Source organism: Pholcus phalangioides, unplaced genomic scaffold (genome assembly GCF_987345545.1).
Source record: "Pholcus phalangioides strain wild (caught in Gottingen) unplaced genomic scaffold, Ppha-v1.0 ptg000008l_1, whole genome shotgun sequence".
NCBI lineage: Eukaryota > Metazoa > Arthropoda > Arachnida > Araneae > Pholcidae > Pholcus > Pholcus phalangioides.
This window is the reverse complement of record NW_028301601.1, coordinates 46,767,797-46,791,959: the sequence shown is the minus strand read 5'-3', so window position 1 is coordinate 46,791,959 and position 24,163 is coordinate 46,767,797. Positions and strand designations below refer to the sequence as shown.

The window sequence follows — 24,163 nt, the reverse complement described above, 5'->3', positions numbered from 1 at the left end:
TTCTGTGCCGCGCGCAACGTGATCTGCTCAGCGCGACACGCCGTCCACTCACCAATAAGAAAATCAGTATGACTGTTTTCCTACAGAGTACAATATGCTTCACGACAGCGCTTTACGTCAGGCGTGATTGGCCGACTGCTTCTGGAGGAGTCAAATGCGTCGTGCGCCGCGCGATTTGCCGATGTTTTCTTCATTCTCTTGTTTTCTTCCTCTCCCCTTCAAACCGGAGCACGCAAACGACAGAGTAGCTGATACCAAGACCATATACTATAATATAGCCGCCTTGATCTGATGCGCCACGCTAGGAAAACACAAACGCGTAGCGTGATTATGTAACACGTTTCTGCCGGCGCAAAATGGTGTAATTCGGTTCACGCGGAGCAAAAAAACCTAACCTAGGAAAACCCGGCTTTAGGAACTTTTTTGGCAACCCAAAGATGTCCCGTTTTGTTTTTCAATGAAATATGGTCACGTCATCTTCAAATTAATCTGCATAACAGCATGTAAGTGTAGTAAATGTATTAACCTTTGTAGTTTTATAGTTTTCCGTCGGTAGATAGCAGCACAGCATCAGACCAAATAATAAATATAAATGGCGAACGGTAAAAAAGCCAACGTAGTCAGATCTGTCGAAGCAGCCAAGCGAAGTTGTTGATGGTGGGAGCTTTAACTGAGCTTAGTTTCTCTTTGTCTCCCAAAAAAAGACGTAGTTGTTACAGAAGAAGAAAAAGATGCCGAGGCGTTGTTGTATCTGGGGTTGCAGGTCGAACTTTGACCCCGGCAAATACGTCAACGTTTTCAGCTTCCCGAGAAACCCTGAGATGAGGCAGTCGTGGATCGGCGCCATACCTTACGGCCACACGTTGAAAGTGACCGACTGCACGGTGGTGTGCAAGTACCACTTCGATCCGGACTCGATAATCTACGAGGACCTCGTCCTGAACTCGAACGGCACCGTTTCGTCGGTGAGGAGGAAACACCCGAAGCTGAAGAAAGGTACTTTGCCGTCCATATTCACCAACTTCGGGCCGCACTGCGACGCGCAGCTGCAGCACCAACGCAACAGCAAAAATGACAGCGGCTTCTTCGAAGAGAACGTTGTGCCCATCCTGGACATGTCGTGCACCAACGAAGACGATGACCAACTGTCCTCCGGACGCGAAGACATCTCCGACGAAGTTGAGTCGTGCGATTATTGTGCTCGAGTCGCTGCTAGTGTCATCTCCCGTAGAGGTAAAAAGTTCTGTAGCTATCAGTGTTACAACTTGGCAACCTCGCCGTCCGTGGCGAAATCCAGCGTTGTGTCTTCAAGTTGTGTCGCCAACGACGAATCGGAAAATGACACGAAGCTTTCATTCAGCTGGGATTCGTATCTGGACAAACCGGATTTCATCGCCTCTCCAGTCCCTTCGTTCAAGCATGTACCTCTAGCTGACTGTTGGGAGAATAACATTGTAGTTGGCATGAAGGTCGAAGTTGTTAATATGGATAGCAAAAATGACACTTTTTATTGGATAGCGACGGTCATCAAGATATCGGGTTATTATGTCCTTCTGAGATATGAAGGATTCAGTGATGATAGTCGAGATTTCTGGGTCAATATGTGTCTGAACGAGCTTCATTCGACTGGTTGGTGCTCGTCAAGAGACAAGCCATTGTTTCCTCCGAGCAGTCTCCAACATAAGTACCCGTCCTTTTGGAGGAATATTTTTGCGGACAGCTTGGTGGGGTCAATTACCCTCCCCGAGGATTTTGAGTCAAAGGTTAAAGATGCCGTGAACAGGAGCAATCTGAGGGAAGGGATGAAGCTAGAAGTCGTTGATAAGAGCCATCTTTCTGCCGTCAGAGTGGCTATTGTCAGTAAGATCGTTGGTGGACGGATACATGTATCATACAGTGATTACGAAGATGATGATGACGGGTTTTGGTGCCATGAGTTATCACCCCTCGTCCATCCGGTAGGTTGGGCTCAGATAATAGGCCACGACATAATCGCTACCTCAGACTACACTAAAAGGTCTGTGGAGAATGCCTTGTTACGGGAACACGATCACAACGATGTGACTTGGGACATGTTCAAACCCTTACCGATTCCATTGACAGACTTGAAATTCAAAGAAGGTATGAAGATAGAGGCTATTGACCCACTGAACTTGTCAGCTATATGCGTTGCCACTGTTGTGAAAGTTCTCCGAAACAACTACCTGATGATCGGCATAGATGGCATGATGGTTGGGAGCGGATCCGATTGTTTCTGCTATCACTCGTCTTCGCCATACATATTCCCAGTCGGTTTTTGTGAAGATAATGGGATAGAACTTACTCCCCCGTTGGACCACAGAGATGAATTTAATTGGGAAAACTATCTAGAGGACACAGATTCCATTGCAGCACCGACTGAACTTTTCGAGAGAGAAATCCCCGATCACGGCTTCTCAGTCGGCATGTATTTAGAAGCTGTTGACCTCATGGAGCCGAGGTTCATCTGTGTCGGCGTTATAAATAGGGTCGTAGGTCGTCTTCTCCGCGTTCATTTTGACGGCTGGCAAGATGATTATGACCAGTGGTGTGATTGTGAAAGTCCAGATATTTTCCCCATTGGATGGTGCCAAATATATGGGTATTGTCTAGAGCCGCCCCATACAGAATCAACCGAACAGGAAGCCTATGAATTTAGAAGCTCAACTCTAAGGAAGAAGCGACTGCCTCGGGTGTCAATGAGGTTAGCCAGAGGGTACAAGGGGGGCAGAAAGAAAACCCAGGCACAGACTCGAAGGGTCATTGAAAAACCAAAGCCATTCGGTGGTGGTGGCGACACCACACAAAAGAACTTTGAGAGGAAATTCGTGAATTCTCTCCCCACAGTCAAATTCGTACAAACAAAAACCAAGCCCTGGAAATGGACTGCTGCAGATGTATCACAATTCCTAGAACTTAACAACTGCGGGTTGTATTCCCAAATGTTTCTCGATGAAAATATAGATGGTCCATCGTTTCTGAATTTAACTCGGGAGAGGTTGATGTGTTTGACGGGGATGAAACTCGGACCGTCCCTCAAGATGTTTCATATGATTCAGCAACTAAAGAAGAAATGACCTTTTTCCACTATGTGCCGAATATTTATTGAAACGGGAAATTAGAGTTTATTTTTTTACATCGGCGAGATGCGATACCGTTTTTTTGTTGTCAACACCGGTGCCTATAGTCTGCTAATGAGCTTCTTTACGCAAAATGAGCGGAATTTCTTGTGAACTCTAAAGATTATGGTTTTTGTTACGAATTCTTGTAAATATATATCTGGAATGTGTAAAATCAAAATGTGATAATTCCTGGGATTTTTCAATTTTTTATATATCCTAAAAATTTCTACACAGTCTCCTTATAAGTCTATGCTGACTAGCGCCATGTAGAGGGATTCTCGAGAAATATGTCATTTATCGCATATTATTCCATGTCATTTAGGTTTCAATCGGCAAGCACTTTAAGTGGAGTAATGTTAAAATTACAACTAGAACAGTGTTTCTCAGCCTGTGGTCCATGACGATGGTATGAGTGGTCTGCAGGCAGACTTGATAATTCAGTTCTCACTGAATGAAAAATTATTTAACCGTTGTAATCAAGGCCGTAAGTGGGATTTTTGCCGCCCGGGAAAAACATTGTTTCCACTTAAAATTACTGTTTTCCCCCCTCTAGTTCCGGCCCTGGTTGTAATTGATATCAGTAATACCCATATGGGTTCAATTAAAAATATACCTTCATATTTAGTTCCACGATACATCATTGAGCAAAATGCAGGTGCTTGCGATTGTAAATATGGGATAATCGGTAAATTTTGCCAAAGAATGCAACTTATTGACTTAAATGCAATTTTATAATTACTTCTAAAATCGCTGGAGGGTAAGTAAATAAAGGGCAGAGTAGACAAATGTATTTCACAAAAAAAAATTACGGTAAACTAGGATCTAATAATATACAGGACATAACCAATTGCCGTAAAAAATATTGCTGGAAGTAGGCACAATCACAAATTATTATTAAAATTGTGGGGGGGGGGGGACGAACCTGACGAATAGGTAAAATGAATATATTTTTTGTAGTAGTTATCATAATATATTTTATATACACCGTATTATGAAAACGCTTTGTATTCACAAATTAAGTAAAAGTTACAAATTCACATAAAAGCATCGTTAAAAAGAGACAAATATATAAAAAAAGAATTGGAACAACCAAAATTTAAAGGGATGTCCCTTAATACGGGACTCAAGTGGTCCGTAAAATTGTGTCTGACATTTTACTGGTCCTTGAGTTCAGAAAGGTTGAGAAACGCTGAACTAGAGGATGGGGTAGCGCAGAGATGCATGCTTATCCCAACTACCAAAGTATCCAATTGTGATCAATTCATAAGTGGAAGTAGGCTTGCAGGTCTGGGAGGAGTACTCGATATCAACACACATATCTCTGATGTTGGGGAAGGGGGGCAACTGTGACCCCTTCCCACTTAGTCTTTGCCTATGTTTCTGTTGCTTTGGCATTTTGTGTTGTGAAAGATTCTCGAAATGTAATTTTTTTTGTCACCCAGATCTTCCAAATTTCAAATCAATTTCAGAGACTTGAAAAATTCTTATGTAGTGTATTTCACTCGTTATGTTTTTGCTCCCACGTTTTAACTCTTGTTAATACTCATTGAGATTTCCTGTGTAGTTCGTTAACACTCTGATGAGTGCACTTTGAACAGAAATATCGAAGATTTGACTACTTTCTTTCTCTTCCCTCCCATTTTTCTTATGTGATTCAGACCTGTCTTTCCAGTTCCCACCTCTTACGCAGCTTCTATCCCCTTTCCTGCCATTCACAAAAACATACCCATACTCGTCTGGGAGTCTTTGGGTGTTAAAGAGCGTTTTATTTCGCCCCCTCCCAAAAATGGTGTTTTATGCGTAAATTGTTTTGTTGCACCAAATCGGAAATTTTCATTTTGGAAAAGAAAACAGCTAAATTTGCCAAACAATCTGGGTCAATTTGGCATTTTCACAATTGATTCGTTGAGATATGAATTACATAACCATACATCCTGTTGTCTGTCTTTCGTTTCAGACTTGAGATATTTTTTTTGGTGTGCGATCTTAATTTCAGTGTGCGTTGATGACAGGTAATTCAACCTACTTTTGGGCAATGCCACGTTTTTTCAAAGAGAGAAATCCTATTTGTATGTGTGCGGTTTTTATGTGGAATTCGAAGAAAATCTCTCCCCAAGGTCACCAGGTGTGCAATTTCTCCCCAGCATAACCCAATCCACACAGGTAAAGGGCTTATATTCCGGAAGGGACAGAGCCTGAGTTATGTCTGGGTCTGACAGAGGTGTGCGATTTATGTCAAGTTTTTCAGTCAAAACCATAATTTCATTCTCCCGTAACTAAACATAAATGACATTTTTTCAGGTCTATGGCTGCCACTCAGGTTTTGCATAGCTCTGATACCCATGCACAATATTTTATATGCCTTGTGTATCATTTTTCATGATTTCTTACTGCATCCCACCCACCATGGATACAAGTTACTTGAGAATCACCTGTTTCTTTCACCGAAATGTCACTAACACTACTTTACTTGAATGCTTGCTCCCCCCCCCCACCCAATTGTGAAAATAAATGTCGCAGACTGATGCAAATAATGACGGTTTATGGAAATTTCGCCTGCCACGACAAAGTAAATGGGTGAGTGACCATATGACTGATCGAGTGGGACATTTCGCCCCTTGAAAAATATAATTGGTAGACTACAAAAATATGAGTAATTCATATAATTTCTTAGCACAATGAAATCACGATATATCAATTTCAGTGACTCATATGACCATTAGCTTGACCAATCATATAAATCACCTGGTCACTAATAGTCACTTGCATGCTTACTTGACCATTCACACAACCACTCACTTGTGCGGTCAGGGCAGATAAAATTTCCAGTTCCTAATGATTACATGATCCTTTGGAACGATCCCTCTATGTGACAACAGTAAGTAGACAAGTGAGCATCAGCTCATTGGCATTCCAAATCCCGGTTAACTCTGGATGTATGCCTTGTGTATTTAAAGTGATGGGGAAGCCTAGGTCAGGCGTTATTGCTGCTATGTGATTTATTGTATTATCTCGAGATAGAGACTTTGTTACTGTTTTAATTAATTTACATATATATAAATTTATATCAAAAGTTTAGTAATTTATCGTCAGTAGATGTGTGTGGTGCAACAAATTTTTCCTGCAGCTGAAAATTTGTGAATTGTTAGAATGTTATTTTTTTTCCATGCGTGTAAAGTGAAATCTGAAATAAATCTATGCAACTCGAAAAACAGTCTCTATCGGAATGCTTGCAAAAGAATAAACGCAACAAAATAAATCAGGATTCGATGAATTATAACTGTTTTTTGGGTGCTTAAATATATAGCTGTCTGATATCGTTAACTAGGTTCATAAATATTGTGATATTTACAAACTAAATACCGTTATAGCAAAAATCTATTTTCAACAAAAACTTCTCTAATCCTCCAGTTAAGCTTAAATAGAAACAATGTGAAAATCTGGAATTCCTTTATAATGAAATTTTGTTATTAAGAAGTGATTTCCCTGGTCACTTGGAGCACGTTACAACAAAATTCGACTGTATAGGCTTCTATTTATATAAAACCATCCTCGATTGAAAATATCAGCCCATTCTCGACAGAAAATGTGATGAGATGTGCTTGTTTTGTGTTATAAGCAGCACCACTTCACAACTCATTTACTGACTAATATCTTGAGAGAGGGGACGTGGATTCGATTTCTCGAAAGGAAAATTGAATTTCCTCTTTCCTTAAATTCATCTTCACATCAGCCAGCTGTTAAAACCTTCATATGTTGTTTCAATAGAAAAATAAAATTTTCAATCATAAATAGTAGTTTATACTTGTAAACAAATCAACGACTTTGTTCAAAAATAAAAATATTCAATCAAGAATAGCTGATATTTCTAGCCTCGTGCTTTCAGCTGTGCCAATACTTTGTCAAAATGTCTGGCCAATTTCGACGTTCACTGAAAACTGATTTCTGCCATACTGGTTGGGTCAGAGCTTTATTCAATCGAAATGAAGAGAAAAATAAATTTGGGAAGTACTGTCATGTGTCTTCACTTTCACTTGTAGTGAAAGTGGCAGTTGCTTGAAATTTTCATTAGACTGCTGGACGATCTCAGCAACATAACGAGTCTTATAAGTTATTAAAAGTAATCCACTGTGGCAGCAGTTTCCGCCAGATGTGTCTCTTTCATTATCCCCTGGAGCCACCACAGCAGACGTCATATACCGACAGATATTCCTTAGGCACAGGGGTAGGTACAACAGGTACTTCCCTATATATACCGACGGCTCTAAGAGCCCTGGCCATGTTGGTTGTGCCTTCATCTGCTGTGAGGAGACATCTTTTAAACTATCAGATTCATTCTGTATCTACTCAGCGGAATTATATGCTACCCTTCTTGCTCTACATCATATAAGAAGCAAACGCCACCGACGATGCATCGTTTACAGTGACTCTCTCAGTGCACTGCAAGCACTGTGTTCCTTCAGTTTTCACACTCATCCTTTCATTCATGCCATTTTTCATGAATTACATTACCTCATCCGTCATGGTACCTCAGTAAAATTTTACTGGGTACCAGGTCATGTTGGTATACCGGCGACGAAAAAGAAGACACCGCAGCTCGAACAACAACAAATATCGATAATAGCCTTTTGGTACCCGCCAGTGACCACTTCTCAATCCTCCGGGAAGTGATGCATCGCCGCTGGCAGGATCATTGGGACAATCAAATTAATAAATTACATGCTATCAAGCCCACACTTGGCCATTGGCGTTGAGTTGCAGGACTAATCGAAAGGAGGAAGTTCTGCTTGCCCAGTTGTGCATAGGACACAGTCGCGTTACACAATCTTATCTTTTATTACGAGAGAGTCCACCGGAGTGCCCACATTGTCAAAGTCCATTAACCATTGCTCATGCTTTTACTTGTTCACATCATCACCATCATTTTACGACTGCTTTTGGTCAGACTCATCTTTCGCTTCGTGACGTTTTATCTGACCATTGCGATACATCTCGTATTTTTAAATTCATCAAAGCCATTGGTTTTTACAACAAATTATAGTTTTTACAAGCCACATCATTGTTTTAAGTTTATGAATATTTTTACTCTTTGACATCACAAGTCTTGTATGAATTTTATATGCACATTTGTTTTGGCGCAGCTTGGCCTAGATGGTCCTTGCACCAAAAACAAATCCACAATTTGATTTTTAAACTTAACATGTTCTAATGTTAATTGATTTATTATTTTGTATTTTAATTGACATTTTGAGATTTAAGATGTTAGATTTTTTTTCACCAAAGCATGGAATATTTTGTATGTTTAATTTATTTTTGAGTAATTTCAGTTCATTTTCTCTTTACAGAAATTCATCGTGGAGCTGTTACAAAGAGCCAAGACGTTATAGGACTGTTAAGGAGGCCAGGCAAAAAAAAATGTTTTCGTTTCCTCCCACATCCCCTTCCCCCAAGAGAATACACAGAACAAGCTGCAGATTGTCTTCAGCAGTCTTCTTGCACATGTCTCCCCCCCATGTTCATTTTATTTCTCTTGCATCTGACCTGGAGTCGTGAAGAGAAGAAAAAAAAAACACATTTGTCTTTTCGTCCATTATGTAGAGAGAAAATAAAGAAAATTGTATTTTTTTTTTATTATTATTAATCATTTTATTATTAGTGTTAGTTGAGGTGGCAGGATAAATTGTGTTTCGAGTGATTTTTCAGTTGTTTCTTTTTCAGTTCCGAGTTGTTATTGTAGAGATAAACACATTTTCTTCATTTGTGTTAATTTATTTCGATCGAAATCTGCCAGCTTATTTTTTTTTTTGTGTTGTGAGTGACGAATAAATTCATTAAAAAACTTTCAGATGTGTCTGATTTATTCTGTGTTGTGTGTGTTGATTTCACTACTTAAAATTATATGAGAATCTCGTCTCTAGGACTCTCTACAAGCTCGCCCCACAATTGATATTAATAGCAATAAAATTGATGGCCGAGTTAAAAAAAAAGGCAACTTAAATTTCTGTTTCAACATAACTGCATTTTAAAGATTCACTTTGTATGAAACTGAATGGGAACCTCAACTTTTTTTTTGCAGTAAGAAACGTATAAGCAGAGTTGGGAATTGTTGCTGTTTTGCAATATATAGAGGTAATTTTCTACAGTTCCCATGGCATGCATAACTTAAAAATATAATTTTCTGAGTTGCCTTTTTGAACTGGGCCGTCAAAATATTATAGGGTTCCCCATGAACCAAAGGCTCCTGGGATATGTCCTTGCAGCGAGACAAGTATAGTGAAAACATTGGGGGGAGGGGGGCACCTCAATCTGAATATTTCAATATGGAAATGGTAGTAAACATTGGGACTGAATACAAGTTTAGTCATAAGCACTGGAAAAGCTCAGGCTATTTTTGCCCCTCCTCCCAATAAATTCTGTGGAGGAGCATAGCTGTCCTTTCCCCCCCCCCTCCAATAATTAATGAATATGCAATGCACCCCTTTTTCTGCGTACAAGCGCCAGTCCTGCAAGACACTAGACTACTTTCAACCCTCCCTCCCCCCCAATACTTTCTTCATATCAGCACTTTTGGTCCAAACGTGTGTTGCCACTTCCTTATTTAGTGCACACAAGTACTGTGTTTCTCTATAAAAGGTTTCCCTATAAAAATTTACCTAACACAATTAGTTAATTTCTTGGCTCACAAGCAGTACCCATCTTGCATACCTGGCCTGCAGACTGAAAAAATTGTGCCGCCTTTGTTCTAGGAAATCCTGAATTTTACTGAGAAATTGAATTGGATGTTATGCGAAACTGATGTTTGGAAAGGAAAGTGATTTGCCTCCTCCAGAAATCGAACCTGGGTCTTCTTGCATACCGGGCAAGCACACTTGCCCAGTACGCGCATGAATAATAAGCTCAGCTAAGAGTTAAGGCTATTTTAAGGTTTGACATATATTAATTTATAGTACGAAAGAATGAAATAAATCAATATTTAAGACATTTAAATTTTGGAAAATCTTTAGCAGCTTCCTAGCTCATTTACGCCCACCAGGGGGGTTGTGATCCAGTTTTGAACACCACTGTTCTAAGGAATCAAAACAAGTCCAATGCCTTCCTAAATTTTTCTCAATCAGAAGTGCCTCTAATAGGCTACTTGTGAAAGAGATAATCCTAAGATGAACACACCACATGTAACTTGCATAAAATAGCAAGCTTTCTGTGTGTCAGCAACCTTTCAATGAGAGACATAAAAAAGAACATGAAGAATCTGATGAGGCATTCATATGGCACATGAAAGGTCATTAATATCAACTTAAATTCCCAATAGATGATATGCTTTGTCTATAGATGGATGGGAGGAATTTTATGGTTGAAGATATCGCCCACCAACCCTGCTTGATCTTGAGAAGATTTCGCTAAAAATATTTAACCAACTGGTATGAAATGTTATTCATCTACGAGAACATAACACAAATTCATTTTTGAACTCTGGTAATTGGGCTAAAATAATTTATTACATACACACAGGGAAAAAAGCATCCTTTTTCAGAATTTCTTGAAGTATGTGTTCCATTTCTCCCAATCCCCAAATATTGGTGTGCCCGGCTTTTTTGGTATCAATCCTGAAAATATATACAATAAAAAAATATTACCATAGGTGAATAACGATTAAAAGAAAATATAGCTGAAGTTAATCATGAGAGAGATGAAGATCTCTTAATACATCGAGCTTAAATACCTGTATCTAAACTTATGATTTTGGGGAAATTTTTCATTTCAGGACCTCGCATTCCAAGATTGGAATGTCAGAACACAAGCACTTGGAATGCAATGCCATCTATCCACAGAATGTCAACATTATGAGATTAAATTAATCAAGAAAATTTTTCTTTAGAAAATGTGAAGGAAAAATAGTTTTCGAACCAAACTGTTGTTCATGTATTTAGCAGTGATTTTTGACCAGCCATGTACAAATTTGGCAGAGGAATGTGGATGAGGTGCATGTGTAGTTTACTAGTAATAGTCGTAGTGGCTTTTGAAATGAGGTCTGCAAAAGTCTTGTGTACAATGTAACATTTTTCTCTCTTTGCGACTCTAATTAAATTCTACGGTCAATTTTATAAACTGACATGTGTTTACAAGCATCTGGTCTCTAACAATATGCCTCTGCTTTAAACCAGGGCTTGACAAATCCCAGGTGCTAGATCGCCATAGCAACTAGAAAATTTGTATTGGAGCCTAAAAATTTCTGTAACTCACTCCTAAATTAGAGTTTAGGGATAACACAAAATTTTCTGCTTTCATGACAGTGCATGTTTTAACATGGCGGTAGATATTAGGTTCCAGAAAGTCAAAACTTTCTAAACTTTTTATTTTACAAACTAGATGTTAAAGTCTGCACGAAATTATAAAATTGAGCATTGACTGTAAATGGCACATTTCAAATAGCCGTGCATAAAGGGAAAAACCAAACTGATAATAAAAGGCTCAATTACATTGGGATAATTCATCAGCTATTCTCTGGTGAATAAAGTAGCTGGTTGAAGGTAGTAGTAGCCTGTTGCTGGTAACAAGTTAAAGCTGGCCCAATGAGTTTCAATCCCACACAGCCAGTAAAATCGCCAACCATATGCACATGTGCCTCTTTTTTCCTTTTTTCCTTGAGTAGCAAGAAAATTAGTCCACTCTTATTGCACATAGCAAGTTTAAAATTAAGACAGTGGGAATGCCAGCAAGTAGTGGGAAAAGTAGCTCAACTATTAACTTCACTCATACTAGCAGATCAGTGACAAGTTAGATGATGTTAATACACAGAGCAACTTTAGTGGCTGAAAGTAAAATCTCATGCGAGTATAACTGCTGAACTCGTCTAATGTAACTGAGTCTAAAATAGACTAGGTTATGTGGTATAATTTTCTGACATTTCAGAGTAGACCTCGGGATCCAGTTTTTCTTCCCTGACTATGGCCAAGCTTTATGTACAAGGTAATAACTATTGACTACCGAATAATTCTACACACATGATTCGTTGTGAAAAACTACCATAGAAAAGTGTTTTCCCATTTTGGGATCAGACGAATATTTAATGAGTTATAACGTTTTGAATTTTTGTGACATTTCAGTTTTCTAAGTCAGTTACGCGCCAAACAGCCAATGTAAGTAAAATTATTCCTCAACAAAGGGTTGCAGGCTTTTTTGAAATTGAACTAAAATATTCAATCCTGTCAGAAACCAAGATCAGTTGTTTTCTTTCATGATTGGAGCTTTTTCCTCTTCGTAGAGTGATGTTAACCTTGTATTACGCGTTGCATTCCGTGTTATATTCGCCCCACCTTATTGGCAAATTTATCACCAGATTTGTAAAACAGCCAAATGAAATCTGTTGGAAAAATTGTTTTCCTAAAATCAACACCTTTTGCCAAAATATGGTAATTTGCTCTCCTTCACTATTACATGAAATATTTTGAGGGAAGGTGCATAAAGTGCACAGTGTTTACTGTGCGATCATGTTTTTATGCTGTCATTTTGATCAGATTACACGTTGATCAATAAAACAGGGCAATACCTTTTGTTATTTTAAAATTTCGTCGAAACTTTTAGCATGAAAAGCTTCAATGAAAATGTAAAAATGGTAACTTGATGAAGGTGACTGGTGGGAACAGTGAAATAATAACAACAATTGAGTCAGAAACTTTTAATCAAATTAATGATTTTATGAACCGACATATTCAAAATAATTAGTGGTTTCAGAATTTTTCTATTGATTCCAGTCACATTTTCATACAGATTTATGCATGTTGCAACAAAGATTTTTAATTTCCATGTGACTGCAATAGATTTTTATCAAGCTGAAATGTTAATAAATTTATCTTTTTGTACAAGATTTTGAAATGGCTTCGAAATTTATTTTAACCTACATGATTCGCACAGATCTTTGTCATTTTTTCAGATGAAGTTTCATTCCGAGGGGCCTATTTATAAGGGAGCGCCTCTTAGCAGAAACAGACTTCAGGCTCTTGGCGCCATAAGCACTACTAATTTTGCAGTACCTTTGAGATGCTTTTAGTTGCAGTTCTTTTTCTCCTGGCCCGTGCATCAAGACAGCACTGCATGGATGCAATATGGGGAAATGTGAAGTTGGAACTTCAGAAAAATCTGATCTCAAAATTGTTAGTGATATTTTATTCATTTAAACAAGGTAAATCGAATGATCACAGACATAGTGCAACTTTGTTTAAAGCAAAAAACATTTTTATTTTTGGGTATAAATAGTTGCATAAAAATTAGGTAAAAACACACATGCACAAAAGAGGGAAAAACCCAAATTTGTCATTAGGGTTACACCAATATTATCCAGTTTCCAAAATGCCAAGTTGTATATTTGGTGTACAGTTGGTGAATTTGGCAGAATTGAAGTGACATCATCAATTTTTGAAGTGTTATAACTTATTAATTAAGAGTCAAATTAAAAACTGAAAACACTTCTCCATATTAGTTTTCCACAAGTAATCGTGTGTAATTATTGGATGGTTGATAGTTAACACCCTGTATAACTGTTATATAACTAGTACCAAAATTTGCCACAATTTACATGGGAATATGAATATGAAAGTAAGAGAAGCAATATGGGCTTTACCAGCTTTCTGAGCCAATGCTACAGCTCGCACAACCCGAAAATGCTGCTTGGAACAGAGACCGGTCACATATTCTGGTATCACAGTCCCATCTGAATTGATGAATTGGCTCAGGATCAATATGTCCTGTAATGAAAAGAACAGAATTTTTTTTAAGTAACAAAATATGGATCAAAGTTATAGAAAGCTAAAATGTGACTGATGTTGGTATCTAAAACACATATCATCAGCAGGGTATTAACACTAGAAAGGGGTACAGGGTCTGTATGACCCTGAGCAATCTTTCTGCTCCCATGTCTTAAGTAACACTAAAGCAAAGACAAAAATTTCTCTCTCGACTTTTCCTAAATTATCACCATCTTATTGTACACAGAGGTGTATGCAGGGGAGGGGAGGAGGCACAAAAGACCCACGCCCCCTTCCCCCACGCCAACCGAAAATCAGAAAAATTTAAATTTAATATTTTGGTAAGAAAATTAATATATGAAAAGAAAATATCTTTTATATGCTACTTTAAACAATTTCTGTTAATTTAAATGCTTTCTGAAGGGTGATAAAATTTCTAGGGAAGAAAATTTTTATGTGCACTCTTCCATAAGCCTTTTGCACCCTTTCCAAATGTTGATCCTGCATATGGCCATGATTGTACACTGAAGCTTTTTATTATCTTTATTAGCAATGAAAATACGAACTGATATACCTAGAAAGATGGGGAAGGGGGAGTCCACTCCCCCCCCCCCTTCCCATGTATTTAAGAACACATTCACTGTATAATACATTGTCATGAATAATTTTTGTATGGTCAAATTTTCCCTTCGTTCCATCTGTGTTGTCATTAGTCATGAAAAGAAAAAATGGGTTAGGACACATAAACAAATGTTGAGGAGAACGTTTCATTTAGTTTAGCCATGGATATCAAAAACAAATGAAGAAATAACTTTCACAGGAGAAATGGTTTTTGTTCATCTACCAACTGAATAGCATATAATGAATAAAATATTACCGTATGTTTTAAATGCGTGATTCCAGTTCTGCAAAGAGGACACTTCCCTCTGTTGGCGGGAATCTTTAATATCTTCCCTTTACGCTCAGATTCCACCTTGACGGCTTCAATGAAGATATTGTTTCCTTCCTCTCTACGAATAACTGTCAATAAGAAATGTTATCCATTAATTACCAAACTCATTATGAATTTCCGCACCCATGTTTCGCAAGCTTCAACAATATAGCTTCGAGAACTATTTTGAAAATTGACGGCAGTGAAAAATCTTAACGTTAACTCATTTACAGTCAATATATATAACTATGAAATTAAATGTGAATATTATATGATCAGTGGCTAAAGTCAATGGCAATATTTTTGATAAATCGGCAACAGCCAATCCACTTACACTACTTATAATACACATTGCCAAATAGAAGGTTGGCGATATCAACTGTTTTTTTTTTTCCTTTCAAACCAAGCATAACTCCAGTCTGTCACAATGCATAATTTACTACCAAATAAGCTGTGCCGGAAGTGTGCATGTGTACCTAACAATTTGAGTGTGTATCAAGTGTGATGCATGAAAAAAGATTGTGCATAGTTGCTACCAATGTTTTCATAATACTCTTTAGCAATTTTGGGCTTTATGCCCACCCAATCAAAAATTTGTTCGCATTTAACACCTTTCAAAATGCCCACTTCTGAATAACATTAGTCACTAAATGGTCATGCTTTAGGCTACTTTAAAAAAAAATTTCCACGTGCTAAACTGCTGCATGCGCAATTGTCACCATTCTTCAGTCACTTTGACACTAAATGGCCATTCTGTCATTAAATATTGTGCACACAACTGTCACCAAATGACCACTCTTTGGGCACTTTTGACACTAAATTGTCACTCTGTCCTGAGATCGTTGTGCACACAATTGCCACTAAATGGTCACTTTCAACACTAAATGGCCACAAAAATTACCTCCACTGTGATATATTGCAAGCTTTTTCAAAAATTGCTGACAGAAAATATGCGCTCAACTGCAGTGCTTTGACAGTGCATTTCCATTTAGGTGCTCATTCACCCTTCACACACGCGTACTCACAGAAGGCAGGGAGTGAAGCAAACCGGCACCTCCCTCCTTGTGGGACTGACAGGGCACCTACAAGGGACAATTCTCATCATTTTTTACTTTTTAACATTATAAATTCACTACAAAAGAAGAGCCTGCCAAAAATCTCAGCCTAGGTGGCAGCATTACACAGAAACATACGTCACATTAGGTTCACTACACTATCATGCATATTCCAACATGTACCATTCATTAGAAATTACGCAGAGGAATATGGACGAGGTGCATGTGTGATTTAGTAGTAGGCTAGTCATGCTGCAGGATATGTGAGTCATAAGAAGGAAGGAGCTCACAATGCTTCAGCCCAGGAGCACAGAATTTATTCCTTTTTTTTTCGTGCAATGCATTTTAGAGGAAGCCCAGTGTCTTGTGCAGACCCCAGAAATCTTAATCTGGGGTCGTCCTGCTGAAGATCCCCAGGCTATGGGGCCTGACTTCAAAATACAAAAAGCCCCCCCCCCCCCATATATAGAGACGTCTCCCATTTTATTGATGTCCCAACTTGAGTCACCCCAATTATAGGATATTCGGCTAAGATTCCATAAGTGTGGTTGCGCCAAATTTTGCGATTTCTGATTCTGCCAAAGTTTCTCCTTCTTGGCGACCTGGGTTTTTTTCCCTTGCCAAACACCTACAGCATCGTGAAAATGGCTAACAAAAACGAAATTTGGCATTCCCTTTTTTTGGCAAAGCTAGAATGTCGTAAGGACAAAATCTGGAACCAATGAAGAAAGTATTGGCTACAGGATTCACATCCGACCCATAACATTTGGGCTTCGAGTTCCTATTCTGGCAAATCCAACGCCAACCAAGTTTTTTGGCACGATCGATGTTTGAAACCATGCTATTGGTACATTTCGAGTGAGAAACTATAATTTTTTTTTGCAGTTATCGTGATGAATTCTGTCAAAAATTGAGGTGTTTTTCGTCTCACTGAAGAATGCTCATCTATAAAAAATTGAAATATTCCAGAGCAAAGGATGCATGATAACAAATTGGGCTTCGGCTCAATAAAATTTCAATGAAGAACACGATATAATGAGACTTGGGACGCTGGTGACAATAATAAGTAAGAAAATGGTGCAAAAATAAGTAAGGGTAACACGTCAGCTCGAAAAACATTACTGTCAAGATTGAAAAAGTTGGAAAGAGCCACAGCGCCAAGGTAATAAGTTGGCGACACAAAATAATCAATCTGGCGCAACCCCGCTTATGGAATCTTAGCCGGATAATATAATATATTCCCTTCAAAACACTATACCTTCTGTTTTCTTTTGGAACAGCTTCGATATTGGTCACCACTTGGCTATTTTTGGTGACAAAACACGTCCAACGGCCCGACAAAAAGTCGCCAATGGGCTATTAGGACGCTATGGATGACGCCAGCATAGAAAACATAATTAATAAAACTAGAAAATATCCACTCTCGGATGTCAAAAAGTTTCTCTTACTCTTTTTTAATTGAAGACAAGATGACGTCGAAATCTGACAGTTTCTTTGATCAAATGAGAACCTTTTAATTGCATTATTAATTGCGAGATGGCGACATTTCATTAACCTCGCTGTTGCGGCGACCGCCATGTTGTTTGTTTACAAGCAGAAGGATTATGTTGATGCTTACTAAAGTTTCGGAATATAGCCGATTGGTTTGCGCTGTGATCTGATAGTAACGGTTGTAACGAGTATGAAGGGGATATCAGTGGAGAAAATTGTAATGACCATATTTGGTTTCTTGAAATACGGCACACAGCTGGTCATCGCAGATAAAGCCGCTAATCGTTTGGAAACCTGCCCGTTTTTCTGAAATTACTAGAAAACTATAAATAAGCGCGATAATATGAAATCCTAAATATGCATTTGGCTCTTAGTTTTCGTTTCCATCAATATACGCGTATAGAAAGATCGTAATCATGTCTTTCACATGCGGAGGGGGCACTGACAATTGCCCAACAACCGCCCCCCCCCCGTTCAAAAAAGTTGCATAAAGCCGGGTTATCCTAGGAATAGGTTTGTTGCACAGCGTGAACCGAATTAGACTATTTCGCGCCGACAGAAACGAGTTACATAATCACTCTACACGTTTGTGTTTTGTGTTTTCCTAGCGAGGCGCATCAGATCAGAACGGCTATATAAAGTATATGGCTTTGGCATCAGCTACTCTGTCGTCTGCATGCTCCGGTTTGAAGGGAAGGGAAATAAAACACACAAGAGTGAAGAGAACAGGAGTCAGCCAATGACGCCCAACGTAAAGCGCTGTCGTGAGCCATATTGCGCTCTGTAGGAAAACAGTCATGCTGCTTTTCTTACTGATGAGTGGACGGCGTGTCGCGCTGGGGGAATCACGTTGCGCGCGGCACAAGAAACCTGCTCCTAGGAAAACCCGGCTTTACAGCTAAACCTCTTTTTTGTGGACACCGACGGGACAAAAAAATTCGTCCATAAAAAAAAGCCGACCGTTAATCTTAGGGTTTGAAATACATGCTTTTTTTAGACAACTGAACATTATTATTTGGCCGTAAAAAGGGGGTGACTGCATCTGAGAGTTGTCCGCTAAGAGGGGTTTTACTGTATTAACGTAGAAGGGTGACATTCATTCATTCATTCTCCCCGTTTACTGCACACACTCTTGATTGGTAATACCCCCCACTCCCTTCAAGGAACTCGTATACGCTTATGGCCAGTAGGCCCAATAAATATTTACTACATCCTATAATTTTGATAGTTTTTAACGATGAGGGGGGGGGGGCATGTGAAATGTTGGTTTGGGCGTGCCAGATATCGCAATCTATGGGCCAAGTGGTTTCAGGGGTCCATGACAGAAATGCAGTAAAAATTGATGTACAGTAAAACCTTTTTTTTACTGTACATCAGCAGCCCAGTGGGACAAAAAAATTGGGGTAACCGCATCCAGAGCCGCAACTAAGGGGGAGCAATCGGATCTCGTGCCCCGGGCGCTGGACCAGAGGGGGCGCAAATTTTATTCTCAATCCTCTCCTTCAACATTACAAGGGGGCGCAAAGAAGTGCACTTGCCCCGGGTGACTAAGCATCTAGTTGCGGCCATGGCATCACTTACTGTGTCGACTGCATCCTCCGCCTATGCTACAGGGTGTCCTGTAAGTGCTAACTCGGTCTTTATCTCATCAACCGTCTGTAGTAGAGGTATGATTCCAGTTTAAAAAATGCTCAAAAAACATTCAAAAATTACCCTCTACCAGTTTTGCGAGGGGAAAACAGTGTTCACAAAATCAAGAAATATAATTTCTATATGGTCCCTTTGTCCCTTTGTTTCCAATTAGAAAGTTGTTGCACTGTCTCTCCTGAGGCCAACAAAAAAAAAATCCCACGTTTGTAAATGCTATATTCACTGAGATATTTGAATTCAAATACCGGAGAAAAGTTATGAAAGAACAGTATAAACCTAACGGACAAATCTCCTTTCCCTCATTTATGCTGCCTTTTCTCAACTTTTCTCAGTTTTGTGAATTTGAATATCTCAGCGAATATTTCGCTTAGAAACTTGGAATGTTTTTGTGGGCTTTAGGGGACAAACCTCAGAGACAGGGCAACAACTTTCTAATTGGAAGTTAGAAGACGGGGGGGGGGGGGGGAATGGGAAATAATGGGAATTTTTTTTTATAACACACTGTATTTTTTTACTCTCGAAACTGGTATCGGGTAATTTTTCAATGTCTTTCGAGCATTTTTTTAAATTGTAGTTATACCTCTAGAACGGACAGTTGATGACATAAAGGCCACATCAGCACTTACAGAACACCCTGTATAGCAAACGAAGCCGCAAAAGTTGATAAGAAAGGCATTTCGTTAGTATCAGACTCACCTCTGAAGATGCCCACCACGTCCAAAAGGTAAAAAAAGCCCTTTATTTGTTGGGTCTGTGTACGTCATGAAATAAAACTTCTTACTGAATATCATGAATTTCAGCGGTTCGGCTCGGCATGATTTCACTCTGTCTCATCTTATTGAACCCCTTCGGTCCCCCACCCAAGAGGGCCGAATTTCAGTCTTTAAGTCATGAAATAAAACTTGTGGCTAAATTTCATGAATATACATAGTTTCATCGGTTTCGACCAGGGCCGTCTCTGTTCTACCCTGTTGTTGTGGGGGCAATTTGGTTTTCCAGGGAGGCAATTTGAATTTTTTCCAAAACTCTCTTTATTTTTTCCATCATTTCAAACTTTTAATTTTTTAACAATTTCTCTTGATGACTTCTTTCTTTCAGTAGAAGAGGAATACACGGTCAAACAGCCTGGTAAGTCCTTTTTCTCTATTAGTTCATTGCTATACAGTCACCCCCCCCCCCCGTATTCGCAGTTTGTTTTTCATTTATTGGAATTTTTTCATTTTTTGCAACACTCAAAAATCGTCATTCATATGTATTTTTTTACAAAATTTGAGTTGTGCATGTTTAGGATGGCTCGCTAATGACATTACTGTCATCACTAGAGCCGTGGCAGCTCCTCCCAAGACAGAAACAGTCACCTCGGGTTGGATTAACCTTTGGCCACAATGGCTAAAGGGCACAACCATTTCTACAGCGCCAACTGAAGAGACTATAAAGTTACATTGTCACGTTAGCGAAACAGGTGGGTGGAGAAGGGTTCAATGATATGGATATAGAAGTCGAACAACTAATTAATAGCAATTCAAAGGGTATTGGCCGAGGAGGAATTAATGCGGTTGACTGCTCCTGAAACTGAAGCGGTACCAGATGAAGAAGATCAAGATAAAGAAGAAGACAAGTTCAAAATCAGTAACATAGCGGAAGGGCTTCGCACGTTCAAATCAGCATTAGATTGTTTTCGTGGCATAGATCCCTCTATGGTACGCTCTTCACGTGTAGAAAAATCGGTAGAGGAAGCCTTGTCATCATATTCCAACATACTTGATGATATAAAGAAGAAGAAACGGCAAACAGAAATCACAATGTTCTTCCAGATAGAATCCTGCACCCTCTTTTAAATTCCCTTATACCTCTGCGTTACCCTGCAATTCTCATGCTGTTCAATAAACAAGATATACAAAAAACCTATAGTTTCGGTTATTCACGGATTTCCGTATTCGCGGTCACCCCTGGAACATAACACCCGCGAATACGGGGGGGGGGGGAGCGACTGTATACAGAGTATCATTTTATAAAGAGTTCGTGGGTTTCACTTTTCTTCATTTTATTGGCACAAGGGTCCGTGGAAATTATCTTAGTGGCACAAATTTTCCGTAGAGCACAAAACAGTCGGTCAAACCTCCTCTTCTACTGGAAGAGAAGTACACAAGAAAGAAGTAATCAAGAAATTGTTTAAAAATTAAAAGTTTGAAATGATGCAGAAAATAAAGGGAGTTCGGAAATAGGTCCCAAGCCTTCATGGAAAAACTCAAATTGCCCCCACAAGAACAGGGTAGAATAGAGACGGCCCTGGTCGAAACCGCTGAAGAAAATTCACGAGTTTCAACATTTAGTAAGAAGTTTTATTTCATGACGTACAGAACCAACAAAGAAGGGTTTTTCGACCTTAAGGATGTTCAAATGTAGCATAGAGAAATCACTCCTTGCCGGAACCGCTGAAACTATATTCATGGAATTCGGCCACAAGTTTTGTTTGACGTAAATACTAACTGAGAAGGGGTTTTTTGAAATTCGGCCCCCCTAAGGCGGACATAAGGGTGGATCAAAGGTAACATAGAGAAATCACGTAGAGCTGGAACCGCTGAAATTCGTGAAATTATGGCAGAATTTTCATTTCATGACGAAATTCGTTTCTCAAAATTCGACCCTAAGTGTATGGGGGGGGGGGTCTCAAATGTAAGGCAGCAATCACGTCGAGCCGAAACCGCTAAAATTCATGAAATTTGGTCAGAAGTATTATTTCATGACGTAAAGACTTATTAAGAAGTGAATTTTTGAAATTCGGCTCTTGGGGAGGGGGTTTAAAGGGGGACTTGAGTCCCATTTACATGGGAAATAGAAAAAAGCGGGTTTTTAAAATCCGTTTCAAGAATTTTCACCAACGACTGTGCTCTCCATTTCTTTCCTTATGAACGTCGAGCTTATATTACTGAAGGGAGCACGATGTCAGCGGTCTCCGCCTTGACAGTTCTGAGAACCCCGTCCCTCAACATCAATTGTCGGAAGATCACGAGACTCGTTGAATATCGGCGCAATATCCGTTATTTTACCTATAATGGCATCCACAGGAATTTAAAACAATAAACGAAAGATGTAATTTCAGTAATTTCAGCATCGATAAAATACAATCGATAAAACCTGTCTTCAATGGAATCGTGAGAGACTGAGATTTTTTTCCGTCGAACACAGGTTCCGTTAAAAAGACAGGATTTTTATTGTAATTCCAAAATTAATGAAAGATTTAATTTCAGTATTAATGAAAGATAATTCGAGAATTAAGAAAAGATGATTCCAAAATTAATGAACGATAATTTCAGCATATGAAAAATAACTCCAGACTGATGAAAAAATGTTAATTTCAAAATTAATGAAAGTGATAATTCCAAAATTAATGAAAGTGATAATTCCAGAATTAAGGAAAGATAATTCCAAAATTGAAGAAAGAAAAATTTTAGAATTAATATGAGAGATAATTTCAAAATGAGTCGAAGTAATCTTTCCTGAATTTAATGAAAGATAATTACAGAATTAATTAAAGAAAATTCCAGAATAAATGAAAAAGATCATTCCAGAATAAATGAAAAAAATTTCAAAATTAATGAGAAATAATTTCAAATTTAATGAAAGAAAAAATTCTATAAGTAATGAAAGAGAATTTCAGTATTGATGAAGTGATAATTACAAAATAAATGACAACTTTAATTCCAAATCAATGAAAAATATAATTCCAAAAACAATGAAAGAGATAATTCCAGAATTAATGAAAGAGATAATTTGAGTATTATTGGAAGATAATTCCAGAATTAAGATGTGATATTTACTAAGTTAATGAAAGAAAAAATTCTAGAATTAATGAAAGAGAATTTAAGTATTGATGAAATGATAATTCCAAAATAAATGAAAGCGATAATTGCAGCATTAATGAAAGATATTTCCAGAATTAATGAAAGATATTTCCAGAATTAATGAAAGATATTTCCAGAATTAATGAAAGTGATAATTCTAAAATTAATGAAAGAGATAATTCCAAATTAATGAAAAAATTTTAGAATTAATGGAAGAGATAAAATTAATGAAAGAGGTAATTTCAGCATTAATAAAGTGATAATTCCAAAATAATTGAAAGCAATAACTCCAGAATTAATGGAAGATCATTCGAGAATGAATTCGAAAGATGATTCCAGAATTAAGGAGAAATAATTCCAAAATTACTGAGAGCGATAATTCCAACATTAATGAAGGCGATAATTCCAGCCATAAATGAAAAAGTCATAATTCCAGCATTAATGAAAGTGATAATTCCAGCATTAATGAAAAAGTGATCATTCCAAAATTAATGAGAGATAATTCCAGCATTAATGAAAAAGTGATCATTCCAAAATTAATGAGAGATAATTCCAGAATTAAGAAGAGATAATTCCAGAATTAAGAAGAGATAATTCCAGAATTAAGAAGAGATAATTCAAAAATTACTGAGAGCGATAATTCCAACATTAATGAAGGCGATAATTCCAGCATTAATGAAAGCGATAATTCCAGCATTAATAAAAGCGATAATTCCAGCATTAATGAAAGCGGTAATTCCAGCATTAATGAAAGCGATAATTCCAGCATTAATGAAAAAGTGACCATTCCAAAATTAATGAGAGATAATTCCAGAATTAATGATATATAATATCAGAATTAATGATATATAATATCAGAATTAATGAAAGAAATAATTCCAGCATTAATAAAAGAAATAATTTCAGCATTAATGAAAGAAATAATTTTAGCATTAATGAAAGAAATAATTTCAGCATTAATGAGATGTAATTTCAAAATCAATGAAAGAAATATACTCAGCATTAATGAAAGAAATCCATGGAAACGGGGATATATAGTCTTTTTTTAATATCGTTGGTGCTGCCATCTAATGTCGAAATCAAAAGTATGTGGTGTGAATGAAGTTCAGGTGAAAAAAACTATACTCCTCATTCTACTCAGTTCCTTATAGACAATGTTCATAGACTGAACTGGAAGTTCAATCTAACAGTTCAGTTATTTTCGCAGGACATAAGGAGACGTATAAAATAAAGGACCTTCCAACAAGCAGACGACAGGTAAGAAGTCAATTTCCTCATTTTCCTTCCATATTTCTGTGAATTCCTTCAA

The 24,163-nt window shown here is 38.0% G+C and overlaps 2 protein-coding genes and 1 pseudogene across 3 annotated transcripts in view; 2 read left to right on the top strand and 1 right to left on the bottom strand.

Moving 5' to 3' along the window:
• The window catches only part of LOC149084414 (protein phosphatase 1 regulatory subunit 14C), a 58,486-nt gene extending 49,501 nt beyond the window's left edge, over window positions 1-8,985 (top strand). The window contains exon 5 of the mRNA XM_089234810.1: window positions 8,486-8,985. Coding sequence (XP_089090936.1) covers window positions 8,486-8,527 — 42 coding nt within the window. The 3' untranslated portion in view covers window positions 8,528-8,985. The remainder of the gene's footprint in view (window positions 1-8,485) is intronic.
• Window positions 620-3,930, top strand: LOC149084415 (MBT domain-containing protein 1 pseudogene; annotated as a pseudogene). Its single transcript, XR_016192971.1, has one exon. The product of XR_016192971.1 is annotated as an MBT domain-containing protein 1 pseudogene (transcript).
• A 1,632-nt stretch (window positions 8,986-10,617) lies between the features above and the next one.
• On the bottom strand, window positions 10,618-17,524 carry mRpS18A (mitochondrial ribosomal protein S18A). Its single transcript, XM_089235481.1, has 4 exons — window positions 17,317-17,524; window positions 14,760-14,902; window positions 13,759-13,882; window positions 10,618-10,744 (listed from the first exon to the last, which is right to left on the bottom strand). The coding sequence occupies exons 1-4, from the start codon at window positions 17,444-17,446 to the stop codon at window positions 10,668-10,670; spliced, it is 474 nt and encodes a 157-aa protein (XP_089091607.1). The 5' UTR covers window positions 17,447-17,524; the 3' UTR covers window positions 10,618-10,667.
• Window positions 17,525-24,163: the final 6,639 nt, after the last annotated feature.

Bases quoted from the DNA above. Each gene is read 5' to 3' on its own strand.
- mRpS18A (XM_089235481.1), bottom strand. From the start codon at position 17,446: ATGGCGGTCGCCGCAACAGCGAGGTTAATGAAATGTCGCCATCTCGCA. The intron at 14,903-17,316 runs GTAAGAGAAACT...TCTTATTGACAG, and splicing joins TTGTCTTCAATTAAAAAAGA to TTATTCGTAGAGAGGAAGGA. The intron at 13,883-14,759 runs GTAATATTTTAT...TTTTCATTACAG, and splicing joins TCACGCATTTAAAACATACG to GACATATTGATCCTGAGCCA.